At 57.3% G+C, this 18,603-nt stretch overlaps 1 protein-coding gene across 2 annotated transcripts; it reads left to right on the top strand.

Annotated features, from left to right (window-relative positions):
- The first annotated feature begins 4,493 nt into the window (after positions 1-4,493).
- SAXO4 (stabilizer of axonemal microtubules 4) lies at positions 4,494-13,559 on the top strand. 2 transcript variants are annotated; one of them, XM_007106194.2, is made up of 14 exons: positions 4,494-4,500; positions 7,023-7,367; positions 7,535-7,652; positions 7,914-8,067; positions 8,193-8,321; positions 8,906-8,969; positions 9,400-9,512; positions 9,917-9,976; positions 10,088-10,174; positions 10,513-10,626; positions 10,711-10,805; positions 12,484-12,648; positions 13,158-13,249; positions 13,457-13,559. In XM_007106194.2, the coding sequence occupies exons 2-13, from the start codon at positions 7,049-7,051 to the stop codon at positions 13,234-13,236; spliced, it is 1,497 nt and encodes a 498-aa protein (XP_007106256.2). In that variant the 5' UTR covers positions 4,494-4,500; positions 7,023-7,048; the 3' UTR covers positions 13,237-13,249; positions 13,457-13,559. The 2 variants fall into 2 exon arrangements, with proteins under 2 accessions (XP_007106256.2, XP_023989169.1); XM_024133401.1 differs by lacking the exon at positions 4,494-4,500 and having other exon boundaries at positions 7,013-7,367.
- The last annotated feature ends 5,044 nt before the right edge of the window (positions 13,560-18,603 follow it).

Genomic DNA, 18,603 nt, shown 5'->3' on the forward strand with positions numbered 1-18,603 from the left:
GTGGCGCACGGGCTTAGTTGCTCTGCAGCATGTGGGATCTTCCCGGACGGGGGCTCGAACCTATGTACCCTGCATTGGCAGGAGGATTCTCAACCACTGCGCCACCAGGGAAGCCCTGTTACTCATCTTATAACTGGAAGTTTGTGCCCTTGGACCATCTTCACTCACTTCCTCCCCACCCCCAGCCCCCACGCCCTGCCTCTGGCAACCACCAATTTACTCGCTCTTTCTATGAGTTTGATTTTCTTTTCTTTTCTTTCTTTCTTTCTTCCTTTTTTTTTTTTTTTGGCTGTGCTGTGTGGCATGTGGGATCCTAGTTCCCTGACCAGGGATTGAACCCGGGCCCTTGGCAGTGAAAACTTGGAGTCCTAACCACTGGACCGCCAGGGAATTCTCGAGTTTGTTTTTCTTAGATTGCATATAAGTGAGACCATACAGTATTTGCCTTTCTCTGTCTGCCTTATTTCGCTTAGCATCATGCCCTCAATGTCCACCCATGTTCTTGCAAATGGCAGGACTTCCTTCTTTTTTATGGTTGAATAATATTCCACTATATATACACACTTAGGAGCACTTGTACGTCCTATTGGCTCTGTTTCCCTGGAGAACCCTGACTAATACACAGAATCACATCTAAACTTCTTTCCCAAAAGTCCTCAGATCTTCAGTTCTTTGCTTATGCTGCAGTAGCAAACAAAATCCCAGACCTCCGGGGCTTGAGGCTGCAAGGTTTCTCTCTCTATCACATCCCCGTCTGCTGAGGGAAAGCCCGCTCTCTGGGGCAGCTGACCTCCAGGAGGGGACTCAGTGATCCAGGCTGCTTCCCTCTCTTGGTTCTTCCATCCTGACATTCCTGTCTCCACCCACAGAGAGTAGAAAACTCACAGCCACTGATAACTGCCTCAGACTGAGAGTGGCATTCCTCAATTCCTCATGCAGCACATTGGGCAGAACTGGCCACATGGTCCTCATCCAACTGCAAGGGAGGCTGGGAAATGTAAAATAATCATAAGCACTTATTGAGTGCCTTCTCTATGCCAGGCTATGTGCTAAGCACTTAAATATTATCTTTCCGGAGTCCTCAGCCTGTGTGAGTTCTACCGTGACCTCATCATATAGGTAAGGAAACAGGCTTAGAGGAGTTGAGTTCCAGAGCACACATCCCAGAAAAACAGGGCTGGAGAGTCAAACCCAGGTCTCTGTGCATCCAGAAGCCACCCTCTTGACGCCTGTCCTCAGTTTCTTGCTGTTCACTGACGAGAATATCTCTATCCCATTGGAAAACTGAGATTGTGTTCTTATTTTCCGCTCCATCTCATTCTATCTTCCCCGGGAGTCATGAATTTTTAAACCTTGTGCGAGATCAACAGTTCACCCAGAGGAGACAGTAAAAGAACAGAACAGGCAGAAACAGAACAGCCATCAAATATGCTCGGCAGAGTTCTTCCAGGAAACACCTACAGACGGGAGTGGAAATGAACTACAGGAAGTTATGCTAGCTTGGTGGGAGGTGCGGGGAGAGAGCGCTCAAACCAGCAAGGGAATCATTTCCTTTTAGGAAAGACAGAGACGGAGAGGGATTGCATTTAGGCTGTTAGACTCCGGCTATTTCAGTTCCTGGTGGTAACAGATCAGTGAGCAGAGCCTCCAGGGCATGTTTTAGAGGTGGGAGTTTGAGGACCCCAGTCCCGGGCACCTCGCCTGTCTCATTAAGGCAGCAGCCGTCCTAGAGGCCCGAGTCACAGTGCAGAGATGCTGGAAATAGGCAAAATCGATAGTGAAAACTGAAGTCATCCCGGCCTGGCTGCTGGCCTGCTCCCTGGACCCAATGTTTACACCCCTAATAATCACAGCCCCCGTCACTCAGCGGTCCCACTGTGCAGGTGTCACACTGAGCCCCTTTCTTACAGTTCTCATTTCATTCTCACAACAGCCCAGGGAGCAGGCAGCATCCTGCTGTCACAGGGAGGAAAGCGAGGCCTGGGACATTTCCTAGATGGAGCCAGGATCTAAACGCAGGTCAGTGAGGCCCCAAAGCCACGGCTCCTATCCTAACACCACGCCGTTCAGACCCAGGAGCCTCCGGATCCACTTCTCCCAAATCAGTTACCTCAGCCTCAGAACCACTGAGCCCTTCAACAGGGCAGCGCCACCACCCAGGGCTGAACCAAGAGGTGGCTGTGCGAATCCAGGCCACCCTGCTACCCCCATGCCATGGACAAGAGGGGCCCATGGGCTTGGCGTTGCTCCAACCAGCCCATCCTGTCATGACCCCCTTGACGCCATGTTCCAGTTTCAAGTTGCTCCATCCTGGATCACAGAGTGGGGGCACCTGGCCTGGATGAGGATTGTCAGGTGGGCTTAGAAGAATCTGGGTTCAGAAACAGTGCTCCTGTGGGCAGAATGCGGGTTTGATGAGCTCTGTTCCTCAAACGCTGTGCCCTCCATTGATACACCTCAGGGTCTGGGCTGGGAGATACTGCCAGTGCTGGTCCAGCCGGCCCCAGAGGGTGAGGCTGAGTGTGGGCTAGGGTGAGGCAGACCCCTCCATACTCTCCTGTAACAAGGGGAGGGACCTGGAAAGAGGGTGGGCTGGGGTCCTGCTGTCTCATAGATGAGGGGGGTGAGGGAGACACAGAGCCAGTCATCATTTTCATATCTGTTTGAAGAAAGAGTTTCAAGACCTTGAGGCCAAATAAACAACACATCTCAAACTAAAAACACACAAGCCAAACCTCCAGTTCTGGCCTACTTCCCTCTTTCACAGGCAGCAGGACCAGAGAGTGTGGTTAATTAAGGAAAGTCACACAGCACTATTTGTGCCAGAGGCAGACCTCAAACTCAAGTTCCAGAAGCGGCTCAGAAAGGAGTAGAGATGTGACCTCGGCTCACCCAAGACATTGGCATCCCTGCCTCTTCCTCTTTCACCTAAATGGACTCAGACCAGGCCTTTCCTGCGGGCAACACCTGATTCCATTCTCCTCCCCCAGCAACCCCCTTGCCTCGGGGCCCACCTGAACCCAGGAAACATTACCCTTTGTGCCTTCCCCAGCCTCCAGCACACGGACTTCAGAAGTGTGAGTGTAGTAAGTTCTAACAGTTCCACTTCTGGGTGTGCACCCCTCAAAAATTGAAAGCAGGGACTCAACAAGATACTTACACACCCATGTTAGCAGTATTATTCACAATAACCAAAAGATAGACACAACTCAAGTGTCCATCTACAGATGAGAGGATAAACAACGTGTGGTACATACATATAATGGAATATTATTCAGCTTTAAAAAAGAAGGAAATTCCAGCACCTGCTACAGTATGGATGAACCTTAAGGACATTATGCTAAGTGAAATAAACCAGACACAAAAGGACAAATATTGTACGATTCCTCTTATATGAGGTGCCTAGAGCAGTCAAATTCATAGAGATAGAAAGTCACCTGTGGGTTGCCAAGGGCTGGGGGGAGGGGGAAACGGGGAGTTAGAAAAACTGAGGCCCAGAGGTGAGAGGTCCAAAAGTCACACAGCGATGGGGTTAGCACTGGGACCAGCGCCAGGTGAGCAGCCCCTAGGCTCCTGCTCCTTGTGAGCTCCGGGCCCTTGGTCTCCCGAACACTCCTTGCCCAGGCCGGGCCCCTCTGTTCTGGAGAACCTGGTGGCCGGTGGCCGGGCGATCTAGTAGCTCCGCCTTCTCCTCGCGCCCCTCCAGGAGACCCCAGCTTTATGAGGGCAGCGCCAGTCTATCACCTGCAGTTCTGAGTGATGGCCGCTGGGTGTCGCCACACAGCAAAAAACCACAGGCCACCAGCAGGCTCACCGCTGCCTCCCAGAATTCCTCGCCGTCTTTCGTGGGCTCCAACCCAGGGGTCCCCAGCAACTCAAGAGCTCCGTCACAACGTTATGGGACAGTTTCAAGCCTTTCACAACCCCGTTTGCCCCTCATCAACTGCGAAAAGGAAAGCCTGGCCACAGCCTTCCTCGAAGCTGCCTCCCCCAGCTGAGCTAGCCCCTCCCCTTCACCCAGGGCTCCAGCCGCAAGGGACCTAGTCTCACCTTTGTTCTCGCCGGGCCTTCCACGTGGAGTGCCCTCCCTCATCTTCGCCTGTGCAGGCCTACTGCCTGCTAGACACGGTGCAAAGTGTATTTCAAATCCACCAGCAACCCTGCAATATCGGGGTTGGAGGTGAATCCCGGAAGCTGGGAGTTGCACAGCCAGCGAGTGGCAGACGCGAGTTCTGATCTCAGTCCTCTCAGGGTCCTGAATTGATCTCTCGCTGGCTACATCACATTGGCAGTGACTGAGACCCCTGTAGACCGTGGGCTCCCTGAGGGCAGGGCCATGTGGAATTCCTGTTGTTAACCCTTGAGCCCAATCCTTTGCCAAGACCTTTCCCTAATTCTTAGATGGCACTTACTACCTCAGTGTGCCAGCTCAGTGTGCCAGCTACAGCCCCACAGGTAGGTACCATTATCACCCCCACTTTCCAGAAGGGGGAAACCGAGGTGCATGTAACATGCACCAAGTCTTTTGGTTATTAAGTGTCAGAGCCAGGGCCGTGCCATCTGGCTTCAGAGTCTGAGTCCTTGCTTGTAACCCTTCCCTGCGATGCAGACACTTTGAGAGCCTCTCTCTCCTTCCGCCCTGGGTGAGCCCCACCTATTCTTCCCTATCTTGTGTTTCTTGAGTGGAGCTCATGGGAGCCTCCGTCATTACACTTGGAGCTCCTGGCTGGAGGGCCGGGCTGTGTCTCTTCAACTCTGTCCCTGCAGCTGCTGACCCCCGAACAGATTCATTCCTCTGGAGGGTGGGTACTTGCCACACCTCTGCTGGGTCCTGGTCACCTCTGAGTCCAGGGCCTCTCTGTGGGGGTCAGGTGCAGACACAATCTCCCTCACCAGCAGGCCGGTCACCTCCAGGTGAGTGCGGCAAGGGCGTCTCCTGGGCGAGGGCAGCCCCCTTTCCCTCGGCCTCCCCTTCATTCACACCTCATTCTCCCCTAAGAGCAGGGGCGCACTGGAGCACTGGAGCCAGCTCATATAGCTCCTGAGAGCTGACGCTGAAACTTCCAGGAAATCTGCCAGCTGATTGTTGAACGCAGCCGTTGTTAAAACTTCAATGATATAAACTTACATATTACTAAATTATATTTTAAAAGAAGCTAATAAATACTTCAAAGTCATCACCTCCTCATGACATTCCCATATTTTCCTGTCATTTATGCTCTTGGGGTTACTTGCAACTACTGTATCCCTATGGTGGAAGTACAATAATTGTGGTGGGCTGCTGACCTTGTCTACCCAATTCCCTTTTCAGTAGCATTGCCTTGGTAGTTTGAAAGCAGCCGTGATGGGAGTGTTTACACCATAGAAATCGACAAATGCTGCAAATCAGGACACTCCCCCCCCACCACACACACACAACTGCTCAGTCCCCAGAGATCCAGCTATTAGACATTCACAAGCCTTAGAGCTGACGTGAGGCAAATGAGCCCTTACAGAAGGAGCATGGCCTGTGGATCTGGCTCACGCCCATTTAATCCAGACTCTTCCTCCTCCAACTGTGAGGCCTGGGCCCCACCTTTCCCATTACAAAATAAAGCTAAGAAGAGCTTTTAAAAACCGAGCATCAGGGGCTTCCCTGGTGGCGCAGTGGTTAAGAGTCTGCCTGCGATGCAGGGGACACGGGTTTGTGCCCCGGTCCGGGAAGATCCCACATGCCGCGGAGCAGCTAGGCCCGTGAGCCATGGCCGCTGAGCCTGTGCGTCCGGAGGGAGAGGCCGCAACTGTGAGAGGCCCGCGTACCGCAAAAAAACCCCAAAAAACCGAGCATCAACCACCTGCCAGGTGCTGAATCCACTCGTTCATCAAATCTTCCAACAACCCTAGGAGACAGGTCCAGTGACAACCCTCAGTGAAGATGAGGAAATGGGGGCATTAAGAAGATAAATTTCTCATCAAAGGCGACAGATCAGGTTTGAACCACACTCTTCACTGCTGTGGTTTATTGGACCTAGAATAATAGTAGCCAGTTCACAGGGTGGTTTGGGGGATTATGCGAGGTAATGTGTGTAAAAGAGCTTGGTACAGATTTGGCTCTAGCAGAACATAGTCAACATTAATTTACCCAGAGGCTTAAGAGTGGGATCTGGACCCACCCACGTTTGAATCTCAACTTTGCTATTTTCTGATTGTGAGATCTCCGGCCAGCCAAGTCACTTTGCTTGTCTAACCCTCCTTTTCCCTGTGTGAAAAGAGGGATAATAATAGCTACCTGGAAGAGCTATTCAGAAGACTGGAGATAAAAGATGTAAAGTGTCTGATGAGAAGTGGGTACTCAGTAAATTGGAGTGATTGTTCAGGATTATCTTTTATTTCATGTCACTAAGACAGCAATTCTGCCCGGCTCTAGTGAGGGACACCACAATAGGGACTGGAGCCGTGGAGGCAGTACCTTGCCTGGGCAGCTCCTGGCCTCCCCTCCTGGCCAGGTCAGCCCCTCAGTGGGCCCTGGCTTCAGAAGGGCTTCCAAGGCGTGGGGACACTGTTGCTAGGCACCTGTTGCTAGGCAACGCACTGTTTCTTCTGGCCTGGCCAGTTCCCGGAGGGCTCAGGCTTCTGTGGAGCAGCTCCTGCCTCCTGCAGCCTCTTGCCCTACCTCAGAGCCCCTGTGGAGGGCAGGTAAGGGTGGGGCCAGCTGGGAGGTTGGGCCCCAAGAGAGCTGAGCCAACTTCTAGTGGGAGGTGGGCAAGGCCGAGGGACCCTAGGGAGAGACAAGGAGCCTGGAGCTGGGAGTGAGCTTCCCAGCTGGGGTGGCCAAGAGTTCTCAGGGTGGGCGATTGTCTGGCTATTCAGTTCCCAGAAGAGGGCATGTGGGGGTAAAGATCAGGAGCTTAGGCGTCAGATACCCTGGGTCTGAATCCCGGTTCTACTACCTATTATGAGCTAATCCTTCACCACTTGGAACCTCAGTTTCCCAGCTGTAAAATGGGGGAGGGGTGGTGGTGATAAGGTGTGAGGAAGGTGAGATGAGACACAGGGTACACAGGTGTTGATGGTTACTAGTCCTTTCTTCAGTTTGGGGGGTGGGTGTCGGTGGAAAGGCACAGACCTGGGGGAAGGGCCGCTGTGTGGACTTCCATCACCTCCTCTGTGGTCTCCACAGCCTGGGCCTGGGGCAGGCTCGGGGCCCTTGGGCTGCCAGACCTATGGGAATCCCTGTGCTTCGCTCCTAGGCCCCCCGGGGGCCCTGCCCCACAGCATCATGATGGGGAAACTCCCCCTGGGGGTTGTCTCCCCTTATGTGAAGATGAGTTCAGGGGGCTGCACAGACCCCCTGAAATTCTACGCCACCAGCTACTGCACAGCCTACGGTGAGGGCACCTTTGTGTCGGAGCCACGCCCAGGGCACCGGGCAGGAGTGGGGACGCCCTCCTAGACCCGTGGTGCGGGGGGAGGCCGGTCCCGCCTGGGAAGCCCTGGTCAGTGCTCTGCCGCTCTGCTGACCCTAAGTCCTGTCTGCCTGCTTCCCCTCCGGCAGGTCGGGAGGATTTCAAGCCCCGCATGGGCAGTCACCGAGGCACAGGCTACAAATCAAATTGCCGGCCCGTGGTCTCGTGCCAACCCACTCTCCATGCCCTGGACAACCCGGACATGGGGTACAGTCGGTCCAACCCCTCCTCACCCCCTGCCCTCCTGGGCCTTAGCCCTCAGGGCCATCGGACCTCATCAGACCAACTCCAGGCTCCGCGCACGGGGTCCGGGGTCCTGGGGGACTCAGGGCCTGGTCCTCAGCCTGGGCCCCAAAGGCAAGCAGACTCCCGAGGCTGCTGTGGGAGGTCTGAGGGAGGTGGGAGCCTCCAGGGGACAAGGAGAGGTGGCCCTGGTGGTAATAGCTGCTGCTTCTGCCCCACCCTCAGGGAACAAGTCTGCAACAATTTCCAGACCGTGACCAGTCAGAGTTACCGTCCCCTGGAGGTGCCTGATGGCAAATACCCACTGCCCTGGAACATGCACCGGACCCACCCTGGCTCCTCTCCGGAGAAGGCCAGGGCAGCCACCCCCACCAGCGAGGTCAGCGCTGGGCCAGGACCAGGACAGAGGGGGACCCTAGCCTGGGGTGGAGGAAGGGTTAGAGGGTGGACAGGGTGGGGATCCCTCCAGAGGGTGGGGCTGCACTGGCTGCTCTGTCCTCCCAGGTCAGGAAGGTCCATTTTGACACCCAGGACTATGGGCCCCAGGCCATCAAGGGGCTGGAGCCCACGGAGGTGCCCTTGCTCCACCAACAGCAGAACAAGGGCTTGCCGGAGTGGGAGAATGCCCGACACGTGAGTGGGTGGCCCCGATGAGGGCCTTGGGCCGGGCAGAGGGGCCAGACCCACCTCCTCCCGCTTCCTCGAGACAGGTTCTGTGCTGACTCACCCAAGCAGCCGGCTAAATGTGGGCTCAGGGCACACACGCTCAAAAAGACCGGGGCGAGCCAAGGGTTTGATATTTGGTATTTCCAAAGCAGCAGCAAAGTGGTCCTCATGGGCTTCCTTACATGTATCTTAGGATTTAATACCTGAGCTCCCTTCTCTCCTGATCCCATCCAGGGGCCCCGTGCACCCATTTCCTTCCATCAGCCTCTCTCCTCTCTTGGGGCCCCTCCTGCTCTGGGTCGCAGGGGCTCTGGGTCCCGTTGTTCATTACTGGAGTCCAGCGTGGGATATGACTTAGTTTTCATTGTCACGGAGGAACTGTGCTCTCCTGGTGGGATTTCTGGCGCTGTGATGCCTGATCAGAGAGAGATTTGTGTGGGAGCATGCAGGTCTACTCAAAGCACGGAGAACCGGAGAGCCAGCACTGCCCCCACTGTCTTTGGGCCCTGGTCTGCCTTGCGTCCCCCACTGCTCCACTCTTTGTGTTCCAGGGCCCCCGCTTCATGACTCCTGAATATAATTCCAAGTATCTCAAGGAGCCTTCAAACCAGCCAGGTAGGCAGGCATGAGTCTAAGCTCAGGCCTCCCACTACACCTCCCTATCCCCGACCCTTGGGAGAGACCCCCGGGGACCCCAGTGCTGGCACAGGGCTAAGAAGGCACCAGCGGAAGACAGAAGGACATATCGGCAGCTTGGGGAAACCATCTTCCCTGGACTGACCTCTGTGCTTTAGGTCTGCTGTTCTCCAAAGGACAACTCTCTCTTGCTTAGGAGGGCTGTTTGAGGCTTGCCCTTCCTTTTGCTCTCCTCTCTTGCTCTCTGCCCTGGACTCTGGATTCCCCTGTTGCCCATGATCCTGGCGGCTCCGGCCTCCAGATCCTTGGAGTCAGCTCCCCCCCCACCTACTGGGACACTGAGCCACTGGTGGCCACGTTGGTGGGGCCTACTGGTCCCAGGCCAGCACAGAGGGGCTGTCTTTTGCAGATCTCTTGCAGAAGAAATCAACTGGGGCCAAGGAGGAGACTGGCTTAACCGAAGGTTCCAACAAGAACCCCATCATCTTCCAGCCGCCCTCCCAGGTCCTCCCTGGCGACCCGGTAAGTCAGGCTGGGCCCCACTAGAATTTCAAGGTGATTGAAGCTCTCCAGTCTGGGGTTTTCTAGCTTTAAAAATGTATATATATGAGCTGCAGAAGCCTTTGCCCAAACACAAGATGAAAGAGCTTGGGCGAAAACCACCACTTTGGTCCAACTCCCCCATTTTCTGGATGAGAAGACTGAGGTCCAAAGAGGAAAAGCAGCATAGCCAAGGTCACTGAGAGTTCAGACAAGAACCCTGGACTGCTGGTTCCCATTCAGCATCATGCCCTCCCCTCCCTTCTTCCCAGACTCTCCCCTTTCCTTTGTAAGTCCAATTATACCCATTTGTGCTGAGCCCTTCTCTGTGCTCAGGACAAAGGAGCAACTGAGCAGCCTGATGCTCCTCTGTGGCCTCTTTCCAGGTCCTCCTCCCAGGCCGGAGTGTCACCAAGTCAGACATTCTCCCCGTGACCCATCCTCATGTAAGCTGAGCCAGGGTTGGAGGGGAATGTCTGTGCCACAGCCTGAGGTCCTCCTGTGGGGCAGTTGGGATGGTGCCGGAAGCCGTGCCAGGGGCTGCTTTGCTGTCTTAGGGGGATGAGTTCCTGCCGGTGCTGGCCAGAGGCTCTGAGCGGGAGACCGGCTTCAGCCGAGTGAATGAGAGGACTCTGAACCCCAGAGTGAGTGGCCTCGGGGGGCTCCCTCAGAGAAGGGAGCACTCAGAGAGGAGGAGACAGGGAGGTTTCTTGGACCCGGTGGCATTTGATCCGGGCAGTGCAATACAGGAAGAATCAGGATATTTGGAGATGCAGAGGAAGGACCCCTGGGTGGAGGGGGAAAGGCCCAGGGACTGGAAAGTGAGGGGCGTGTTCAAAGCCGTGACTTCAGTGGGGCTGGAGGGGGACGCATCCTGGGGCTGGGGCGGTTGAGGCTGCATGGGCCTCTACCTGCCTTCCCTCCATCCTGCTGCCTCACCCTGGCCACCCAGCCACCCTTCTTGTGATTCTGTCCCTTGCAGGTGCCCCCTTCCGGCCCAGAACCCAGCAGCATGAACCACCGGCAATTCCAGCCCCTGCAGAGGATGCAACAGACAAATGTTGCCCTGCTTGGCCGGGAGACCGTGGGGAAAAAGGTAAGGCCTGGGGTACCCAGCCCCCACCCCAAATCCCCACCCCCTCCTGACCTGAGAAGTCCCCTCTCTATCCCTCTGGTGCAGGAGCCCACAGGGTTCAGCCTTAACAACCCCAGCTATGTCCGGAGCCCCTATGACCCTGACCTGGATAATCGCTACCTGACCACCTACAACCAAGGGTGAGCCCCTCTTCCCTACCCATATCTGGGGCTGTGAAGCTGACCCATTTCACAGACAGGGAGACTGAGACTGGGAAAAGCAATGAGCTCACAGTAATGAGTGAAGAAGGCCAACACTTGATTAATGTGTGTTCCTCCAGAAGCAGACCCCAAGCCAAGGAGTTGGGTGTGAACCCTTTATTAAGGGTGTCAGGGGTGGGGGTAATGGGGTGGGGAAGGGATGGCAGCCGACAACAGTGTGTTATTAAACCAGGTATCCCATGGGGAGACGCTAGAAAACAGTGCAAAACACACAACTCAGAATGATCCCAGCCAAGGAACGAGAGAGCTGGGGTATTCATACCCCACACCCCTTGATCCTTGGTTAAGGGCTGTCCCCAGGGGCAATATTAAACCCCAGGTACCTCTTTGCTCCAGTAACCCAAGGGCAGCTTTCCCAGACATGCAGTGCAGGCCATTGGTGGACAGGCGACGAATAAGGGAGTACGATGGGGTCTGTGTGGGGCAACAGGGCATCTGCTAAGACACTACAACCAGTGCATGGCAGGTGGGCTCCATGCACTCTCAGAAGGGAAGCTCTGTGCTGCGTGAGCCCTGGGCAAGGAGTGAGCGTCCTGGGCATCAGGGAAGGTTTCCAGGAGGAAGTGGCCCTAGAGTCATGGGGGAGGCTACCCAGGCCAGGACTGGGTGGGGAGGGCATCACAGGAGTGGGATAATGGAGGTGTAATTCTTAGGCAAAAGCCTCCCCTCCTGGCCTGTCATCTGTGTGTCAGCCTGTGTCATCCGCGTCCACACTGCTCCCCGCCAGCTCCTCCATCTCCCAGGGTGCTGTCCCCGCTCCCCCGCATCCTTGGAGCTAAATCCTCCCTCTTTGGAATGGGGGCGCTGAGGCTCAGAGGGTAGAAGTGGTGCCTGAGCCTCACAGCAGATCCGTGATGCATGTGGCTGCTCCGGTTCCGTGGAGGGCAAGGGGGAGGGGCGGGGCCTCACTCTGGGTGTTGGGGGACAACTGTGTTCCTGCCCCTCCTCAGTCTCCCGCAGACCCTCAGGCCCAGCCACCTCTCCTTCCCCCACCTGCCTGTCTGCTTTTCTGAGCGCTCAGCAGGTGTCAGGCACACCGCTCCTTCCTCATGGGCCCAGAGCCCCAGGGGTTGTAATCACTGATTTTCTCATTTATCTCCCTGCACCCCCCTTTGTAAACTCAAGGGCTGGACCCACATCTTGCTCATTTTGGCACCTTCAGAACCCGGCCCGGTGCTCAGTGAAAATTGGCAAAATGGAAGAAAAAGTCAAACGCCTAGAGAGAAATGGATGCGATGGGGTCCCCAACTCCCATCCTCTCCCATCCCCTGAGACGTTCACAGGCCAGGGAGGGAGGCATGGCATCTCTTAAAAGTCTTTTACACTCCAGAGTGCTGTCTCAGCCTCAGGGGCGGCACAGAGGAGGGGCGCCCAGCTCAGGGGCGGAGAGAGGGCAGGCTCCAGGCTAAGGGGTGAGTGAGTGGACAGGGCCTTCGGGAGTTCCTGGCAGAGCGAACAGCGTGGGCAAAGGCAAGGAGGCTGGAGATCTGCAGCAGCTTGGGCTCCACTGGAGTCCAGATTCCTGCTGGGGAAGAGCAGAGAGGCTGCCAAGGAGGACAGAGAGCAGCTTACTGCCAGCTACGCTTCTGTGTCGTAGGTACTTCGAGAACATCCCCAAGGGTCTAGACCGTGAAGGCTGGACTCGAGGTGGCTTCCAGCCCCAGAAGCCCGGAGGCTACGCCCTCAACCAGCCGGTCACCCGCCTGGAGGCCACCCCCAACCCCACGGAGAGCCTGCGGCGCCTGCATCCCCACGTGGGCAGGTAGCACGCCCCCCTCCTGCTCTGTCCTTTGCTGCATCTAGGCCTCTCCCCCCAGCCTCTCCTCGCTCCTTCATCTGTCTGTCCATCTGAGAGGCCCATTTCCTCTCTCTGGTTTGTTCATTGCCTCTCCTGCCCACCGGGGCTGCCGCCCTCCTCTGCCCAGCGACCCCTCCCTCTGCACGGCTGCTGCCCCCACTGCCCCAGCCCCCCGCGCGCTCGTGTTTCCAGGCGTCTGGCCAGCTCCGACCTGCTCCCGGCCAGCTGTGGGGTGGGGTGTGTGGGGACAAAGCTGAATGACTGTGGCTCTGCCTCTCTCTGACTCCTTTCTGCTCAATCCAATTCCTCAGAAATCCCGTTTGTACCAATAATGGCCCAGAGCTGGCTGGCAAAGACTCTCTGTGGCTTGGCCGTCCCGGCTGAGCACTGGCCCTGTGCGGGGTGGGGGGAAAGAGAAGGTCCGGGCTCGCTGCCCCTACCCCTCCCTCACCTGCATCCCCTCCTTCCTGCAGAACCCTGGTCTCGGCTGACCCCTCCTACCGAGCCACGCCTCCCGGCAGCCACGGCAACGGCTTCACGGCGCCCCTCTGAGCCTGAGGCCTGGGTAAGGGGCGGGGGACCTCCACCCACAGCTGCTCCCCGTGCAGGGGTGGCCATCGTGGACCAGCCCCACATCCTAAGCCCTGGGTCAGGCCAACCCTGCCCGGGGACCCCAGCCCCAGAGCGGGGGGATGGGAGATCAGGGGCGTCTCGGGGTGGGGAGAGTGCACAGACCACCGGAGCCCCTCAGGCCTCATCTCTGTCTGCACAGGTTTGCCGACCCCAGGGGACAGGAGCTGGCTACTGTCCCTATTTCCACATTCCCCCGGGGGCTCCCCGGCTACTTTCCTAATGAAATAAAGAGCAGTGAAGCAGAGCAGTGTCAGCGGGGTCAGAGGGGGCTGGGAAAGGAGGGGTGAGGGTGGGGGGAGGGTGCAGGGCTGGAGAGGCCAGGGCCAGGTTTGGAGTCCGGGAGGCCTGGTTGGACTCACCGTCACGCTCTGGACAAGGCACTTCGCTCTTGAGGCTCAGTTTCCTCTCCCGCGTAGGGGTCTCCGAGGACCTGTGCTAAGCGGTCCGTCAAGTGTGGAAGGGAGGAAGTCCCAGGGAGGGGCAGGCGGGCCAGAGTGGGGGAGGCGGAGGTGGGCGGGAGGTAGGTCTACAGCACAGCAAGGGACCGGGGATCAAAGCAGGACAGCCAGGGGCCCTTCTGGGTTTACAGGAGAGGGGAGGAAGACTCGCCTGGCCGTCTGGTGGTTAGGTCTCCGCGCTGCCCATCTTCCAACGCGGGGGGCGCGGTTTGATCCCTGGTTGGGGAACTAGGATCCCACATGCCGCGCGGCACAGCCAAAAGGTTAAATAAGTACATACATATACACCCCCACACACATACACATGCATACATACATACACACACACACATACATATACACACACAGACATACACTCATATACATGTAAATAAAGGAGAGGGGAGGACAGCCGGGCAGGAAGAGTCACAGAGATCTCTCTCCAGAGATGGATGGAGGAGGGTCCGCAGTGGATGGAGTCCCCGGACACCGACACTGGGAGGGGTGGCGGCTGGTCCCAAAGGCTGGTGCCCCAGTGCCTTCGTGAGGTTTAGAACAAGGCTCCCTCTAGGCAGAAGCCCCCACGTGAGCACAGGACCTAAAGAGCAAAAGTCTTGTGGGAAGAAAAAAGCCTCTCTTTCTCCACGTGCTGCAGCCTGAGACCGGGGCCCTCAGCCTGCAAGGCGGAATCTGGGCTGCCTCTCAGAGCCTTCCGTCACCTCTGCCAGGTGCTTTTGTGCAGTACACAACCGTACAACTGTACGCCGTGGCCCTGCTAGCACCAGCCCCTTATTTTATAAATGAAGAACCTGGACCCTGAGAAGTGGGTGCATGAGCTGCTTGAAGTCGCAGAGGACGGAAAGGCAGCAGCCGCCCCTGGCCGGGGATGTCCCCTGCACCTTGCAGCCCAGCCCCGCACGCAGGAGGGTAAACTCAGTGGTCCAGCAGCTGGCCCCCACCCTCCACCTCTACCCCTGCCCCTTAGTGGGAGTCTGTGGAACAGCTCTGCTGGCCCTGGGTCCTGGCTGTACCCAGCAGTCTTGAGCAGCAGGCCTGGGGGCTGTCCAGGGCCTGGCTGGGGCTCCATGTGGGACATGGGTGGCCCCAGCTGGCTCTAGCATTGGAGGAGGGGAGGAGGGGACACAGAGCATCTCGACTACAAACCCAGCCAGACTCGGGACCCACCGATAGCCCCACAGACTGTGGGTGCGGCCCGCTGGTCCATAGCCCCCAACATCAAGGGTAAGTCACCAAACCAGAGACTTGCCAGCAGGGCTGGGCCACAATAGCGGTCTGGCCATAGTGAAGTTGGGGGAGAGGGAGGGGGTCAACCAGCGCCTCCTACACACCGTCTCACACACACAAAAGCACACTCAAACACAAGACGCACACAGACCTCTGAAGACATGCACATACAAACACATACAGACACATAAATGCCAACAGGCAACTACACGTAGATTCACTAACACAATCACACATAGAAACATATGGAAACACAAAACAGACACATACACAAACACACACCTTCACATAAACACCCACAATACTTGTACATGCAGACCCATAAACACACACAGGCAGACCTACAGACACTTCATAGACCCAGACATGCAGACACACAAAAACAGATGTATAGAGACCGCCAGGACAGATGTGAGCACACACACACAAACACGCCGCAGCCCACTCCATTTCACCTCTCCATGTCCTTCCCCGCCAGTGTCCTGCTGCAGCTCGTGTTTCCTGCTCACCCTACCTCTACCGGCTCAACAAGGGATATGGTGTCAGGGACACTGGCGCCAGATGACACCCTCTCTCCCCCGCCCTCCCCCATCGTCCTGCAGCCAATTTCCAGGCCACGTAACCTGGGGCCACCCCGGGATGTTTCCTGAGCTGGAGCTGTGGACCCCACCCCTGAGCTCCCCTTAGCCCCTGCCTTCTCTCCCTGCAGCTTCTCTCCCAGGCAGACCATCCTGGCCTCCCTGTGTGGGTCCTGGGCTCCAGCCCAAGGGATCGTTTTTAAGATGGGGTGACCCAGGGTGTGGGGTGGCAGGAAGGGGGTCCAGGAGGGACCAAGGTCAAACCTAGGTGGTTCTAGAGCCCCTGCCTGGTGCAGGACACAGATTTCCTCATCTCTAGATGAGGAGGCTGACACAGAGAGGTAGAGCGACTCGCCCCAGGTCACACAGCCGTAAGGAAGTCTCCTGGTGGGGGTGCGAGTGGACTCCAAGTCATTCCGGGCTTCCTGACCTTTGCTCTTCCCACGGAGTCACTCAGGGCAGGACCCCTCCGTGAGGGAACTCAACTTAAATGGGCAGAGTGGCCAGTAGCGGGCACCGAAGGAGGCAAGGCTGGGGGCAAGGACGCCGTGGAGGGGCCAGCCCAAGGCTCTGCCACAGGGGTGGGAGCAAGTGAGGCTGAGAGGCGGGCATCCCCGTGGAGGAGGCCGGTTGGGCAGGTCTCAGGGGCCTCGCTGAGCTTATTACGGAGCCCTTCTCTGTCCCCCTCCTCCGTTATGAGGCTCCAAAAGGGCACAGACGCGTCTGTCTTGTTCACACTGAACTTTTAAAGCCCAGGGTGGTGCCTGGCACCTTTGCAGTTGCTCAGTAAATATTAAACAATGGGGCTTCCCTGGTGGCGCAGCGGTTGCGCGTCCGCCTGCCGATGCAGGGGAACCGGGTTCGCGCCCCGGTCCGGGAGGATCCCACATGCCGCGGAGCGGCTGGGCCCGTGGGCCGTGGCCGCTGAGCCTGCGCGTCCGGAGCCTGTCCTCCGCAACGGGAGAGGCCACAGCAGAGGGAGGCCCGCGTACCACAAAAAAAAAAAAAAAAAAATTAAATAATGGAATGAATGAACGAATACATGAACGAATGAACTCTGCCTGCCAGTGAGGGCACCAGATGTGTGTTCTAGGTGCCACCTGCACTGTGCCAGGATGTCAGTCACCCAGGCTCCCTGCATCAGTGCAGCCCAGCGGCTGAGACCCTGTTGTGGCCCCGACCCCTTGCCTGGACGCCGTGGCTGCGGCCCCCCGACCCCCTGTGCTTTGCCCTCCAGGCCGCCCCTTCTCCCTCTGCATGTGCCCTGTTGCTCTCCCCTCCGGCCCAGCCTCTGACCAAGCCCAACCACGCTTCCCTGCAGTGGCCTGAGGGCCCTGCGTTCCAACCTTGACCCCCGGCAGGTCCCACGACCACGGCCGGATCAGTGCCAAGCAGTCCTCTGTGCGTCACCAGGGCAGGAGGGGTGGGCACCTCTCACCCTGTGGCCACTTGTGTTACTGAAACCCCGTGGGAGGGACTGGCCTTTGCCACATCGCTCTCCTTTGTGCTGTCAGGTGGAGAGCTGGAGATGTGGCTTTATTTTCAGGGGCCCGTCCACTCACGCCTCTGAGACTTGAGCTTCCAGTCTGGCCCCGACCAGGAGCAGCGTGGCCCCCTTTCCTCGCCTGGGCCCAGGCTGTCTGCGGGGGGTAGCTGTCCAGGCCTGAGCTCCAGGGTCAGACTGCTTGGGTCCAAATCCCGGCTCCCACACCCTGCGGCTGCCTCCTGCCTCCAGCTGATCGTCTGAGCCACAGCCAGGAGCTGTGCCCGCCCTGTGGGCTAGAAGAGCTGCTGCAGTGAGGCTGGAGCAGAGGAAACCCGAGTTCCAGATAGGAGCGGGGACTTGAAGTTGTCACAGGGTTTGGCCTTTGTCCCCTCCTGCTTGGCCCTGGACAGGCCCCTGAGGACCCTTCTCTGGGAGCAGGCCTCCACTTGTCTGAGAGAGTTCGGGTGGGTGATCCACCTGTACAGCCTTACAGCCTAACCTGGAGGCCCCTTGAGGGAGCCCTGTCTCTCTCTCTCTCTTTTATTTCTTTTTTTAATATTTATTTATTTGGCTGTGCCGCCTCTTTAGTTGCGGCATGTGGGATCTAGTTCCCTGACCAGGGATCGAACCGGGGCCCCCTGCGTTGGGAGCGCAGAGTCCTAACCGCCGGACCACCAGGGAAGTCCCGTGGGGGCCGTGTCTCTGACGCCAATTCTCCCAGGCCCTCCTGGAAGCTGTTCCGCTCATCTGTAACCAGGCGAGTCTCTCCTTTCAGCGGGTGCCTATTGAATCTGTTCCCAAAAGCTTCCTGCCCGCCCCCCCGCCCCCGATATTTTAGAAACAGCTCTGAGGTGTACAATGATGATGATTACCCTTTATTAAGCCCTCACAGCCTGCCGGGTGCTGGGAACATTCCGTGGGCCTTCATCGTTTCAGCAGGAACGCAGAAGGGCCTCCCTCTGGGGGAAGTCTGGGGACGCAGGTGGGTGCTGCGCTGACGGCATCGGGGTGGGGGGTGGAGCGCAGGGGGCTGATGGAATGGCAGGATGGGGACAGATGCTGGGTGCCCACTTGTGACGCACGCGGACGTGTGTGAGGCTGAGGCCCGTCGTGGCGCTGTGGCAGCTGATGTTGACGGGCACCATCTGGCCTGAGTCACGTGGCGACCTGAAGATCCACCCGCTCGTGGGCTTGACAGCTGGCCTGCTGGAAAAAGGCATCTGTTCATGGGAACGGGAGGCCTGGGGGGTGGAGGGAGGCCCTGAATGGGGAGGCTGCAGGACAGTGGGTCTGTTATCCACAGACAGATGGAGGGCCTGAAAGTCAGAATCCCATCCCCAATTTCCTCTCTGACCATCTGGAGGGCCACCCATTCCCACGGAAATGTTCCCTGAAAGGCAAATATTTTATTTTATTTTATTATTTTTATTTATTTATTTATTTATTTTTGGCTGTGTTGGGTCTTCGTTTCTGTGCGAGGGCTTTCTCTAGTTGCGGCAAGCGGGGGCCACTCTTCATCGCGGTGCGCGGGCCTCTCACT

Source organism: Physeter macrocephalus, chromosome 16, assembly GCF_002837175.3.
Source record: "Physeter macrocephalus isolate SW-GA chromosome 16, ASM283717v5, whole genome shotgun sequence".
In the NCBI taxonomy this organism is placed as follows: Eukaryota; Metazoa; Chordata; class Mammalia; order Artiodactyla; family Physeteridae; genus Physeter; species Physeter macrocephalus.

Coding starts and splice junctions, on each gene's coding strand:
- SAXO4 (XM_007106194.2), top strand. CDS start 7,049: ATGGTTACTAGTCCTTTCTTCAGTTTGGGGGGTGGGTGTCGGTGGAAA. Junction 8,322..8,905: donor AGTGGGAGAATGCCCGACAC/GTGAGTGGGTGG, acceptor TTTGTGTTCCAG/GGCCCCCGCTTCATGACTCC. Junction 12,649..13,157: donor CTGCATCCCCACGTGGGCAG/GTAGCACGCCCC, acceptor TCCTTCCTGCAG/AACCCTGGTCTCGGCTGACC.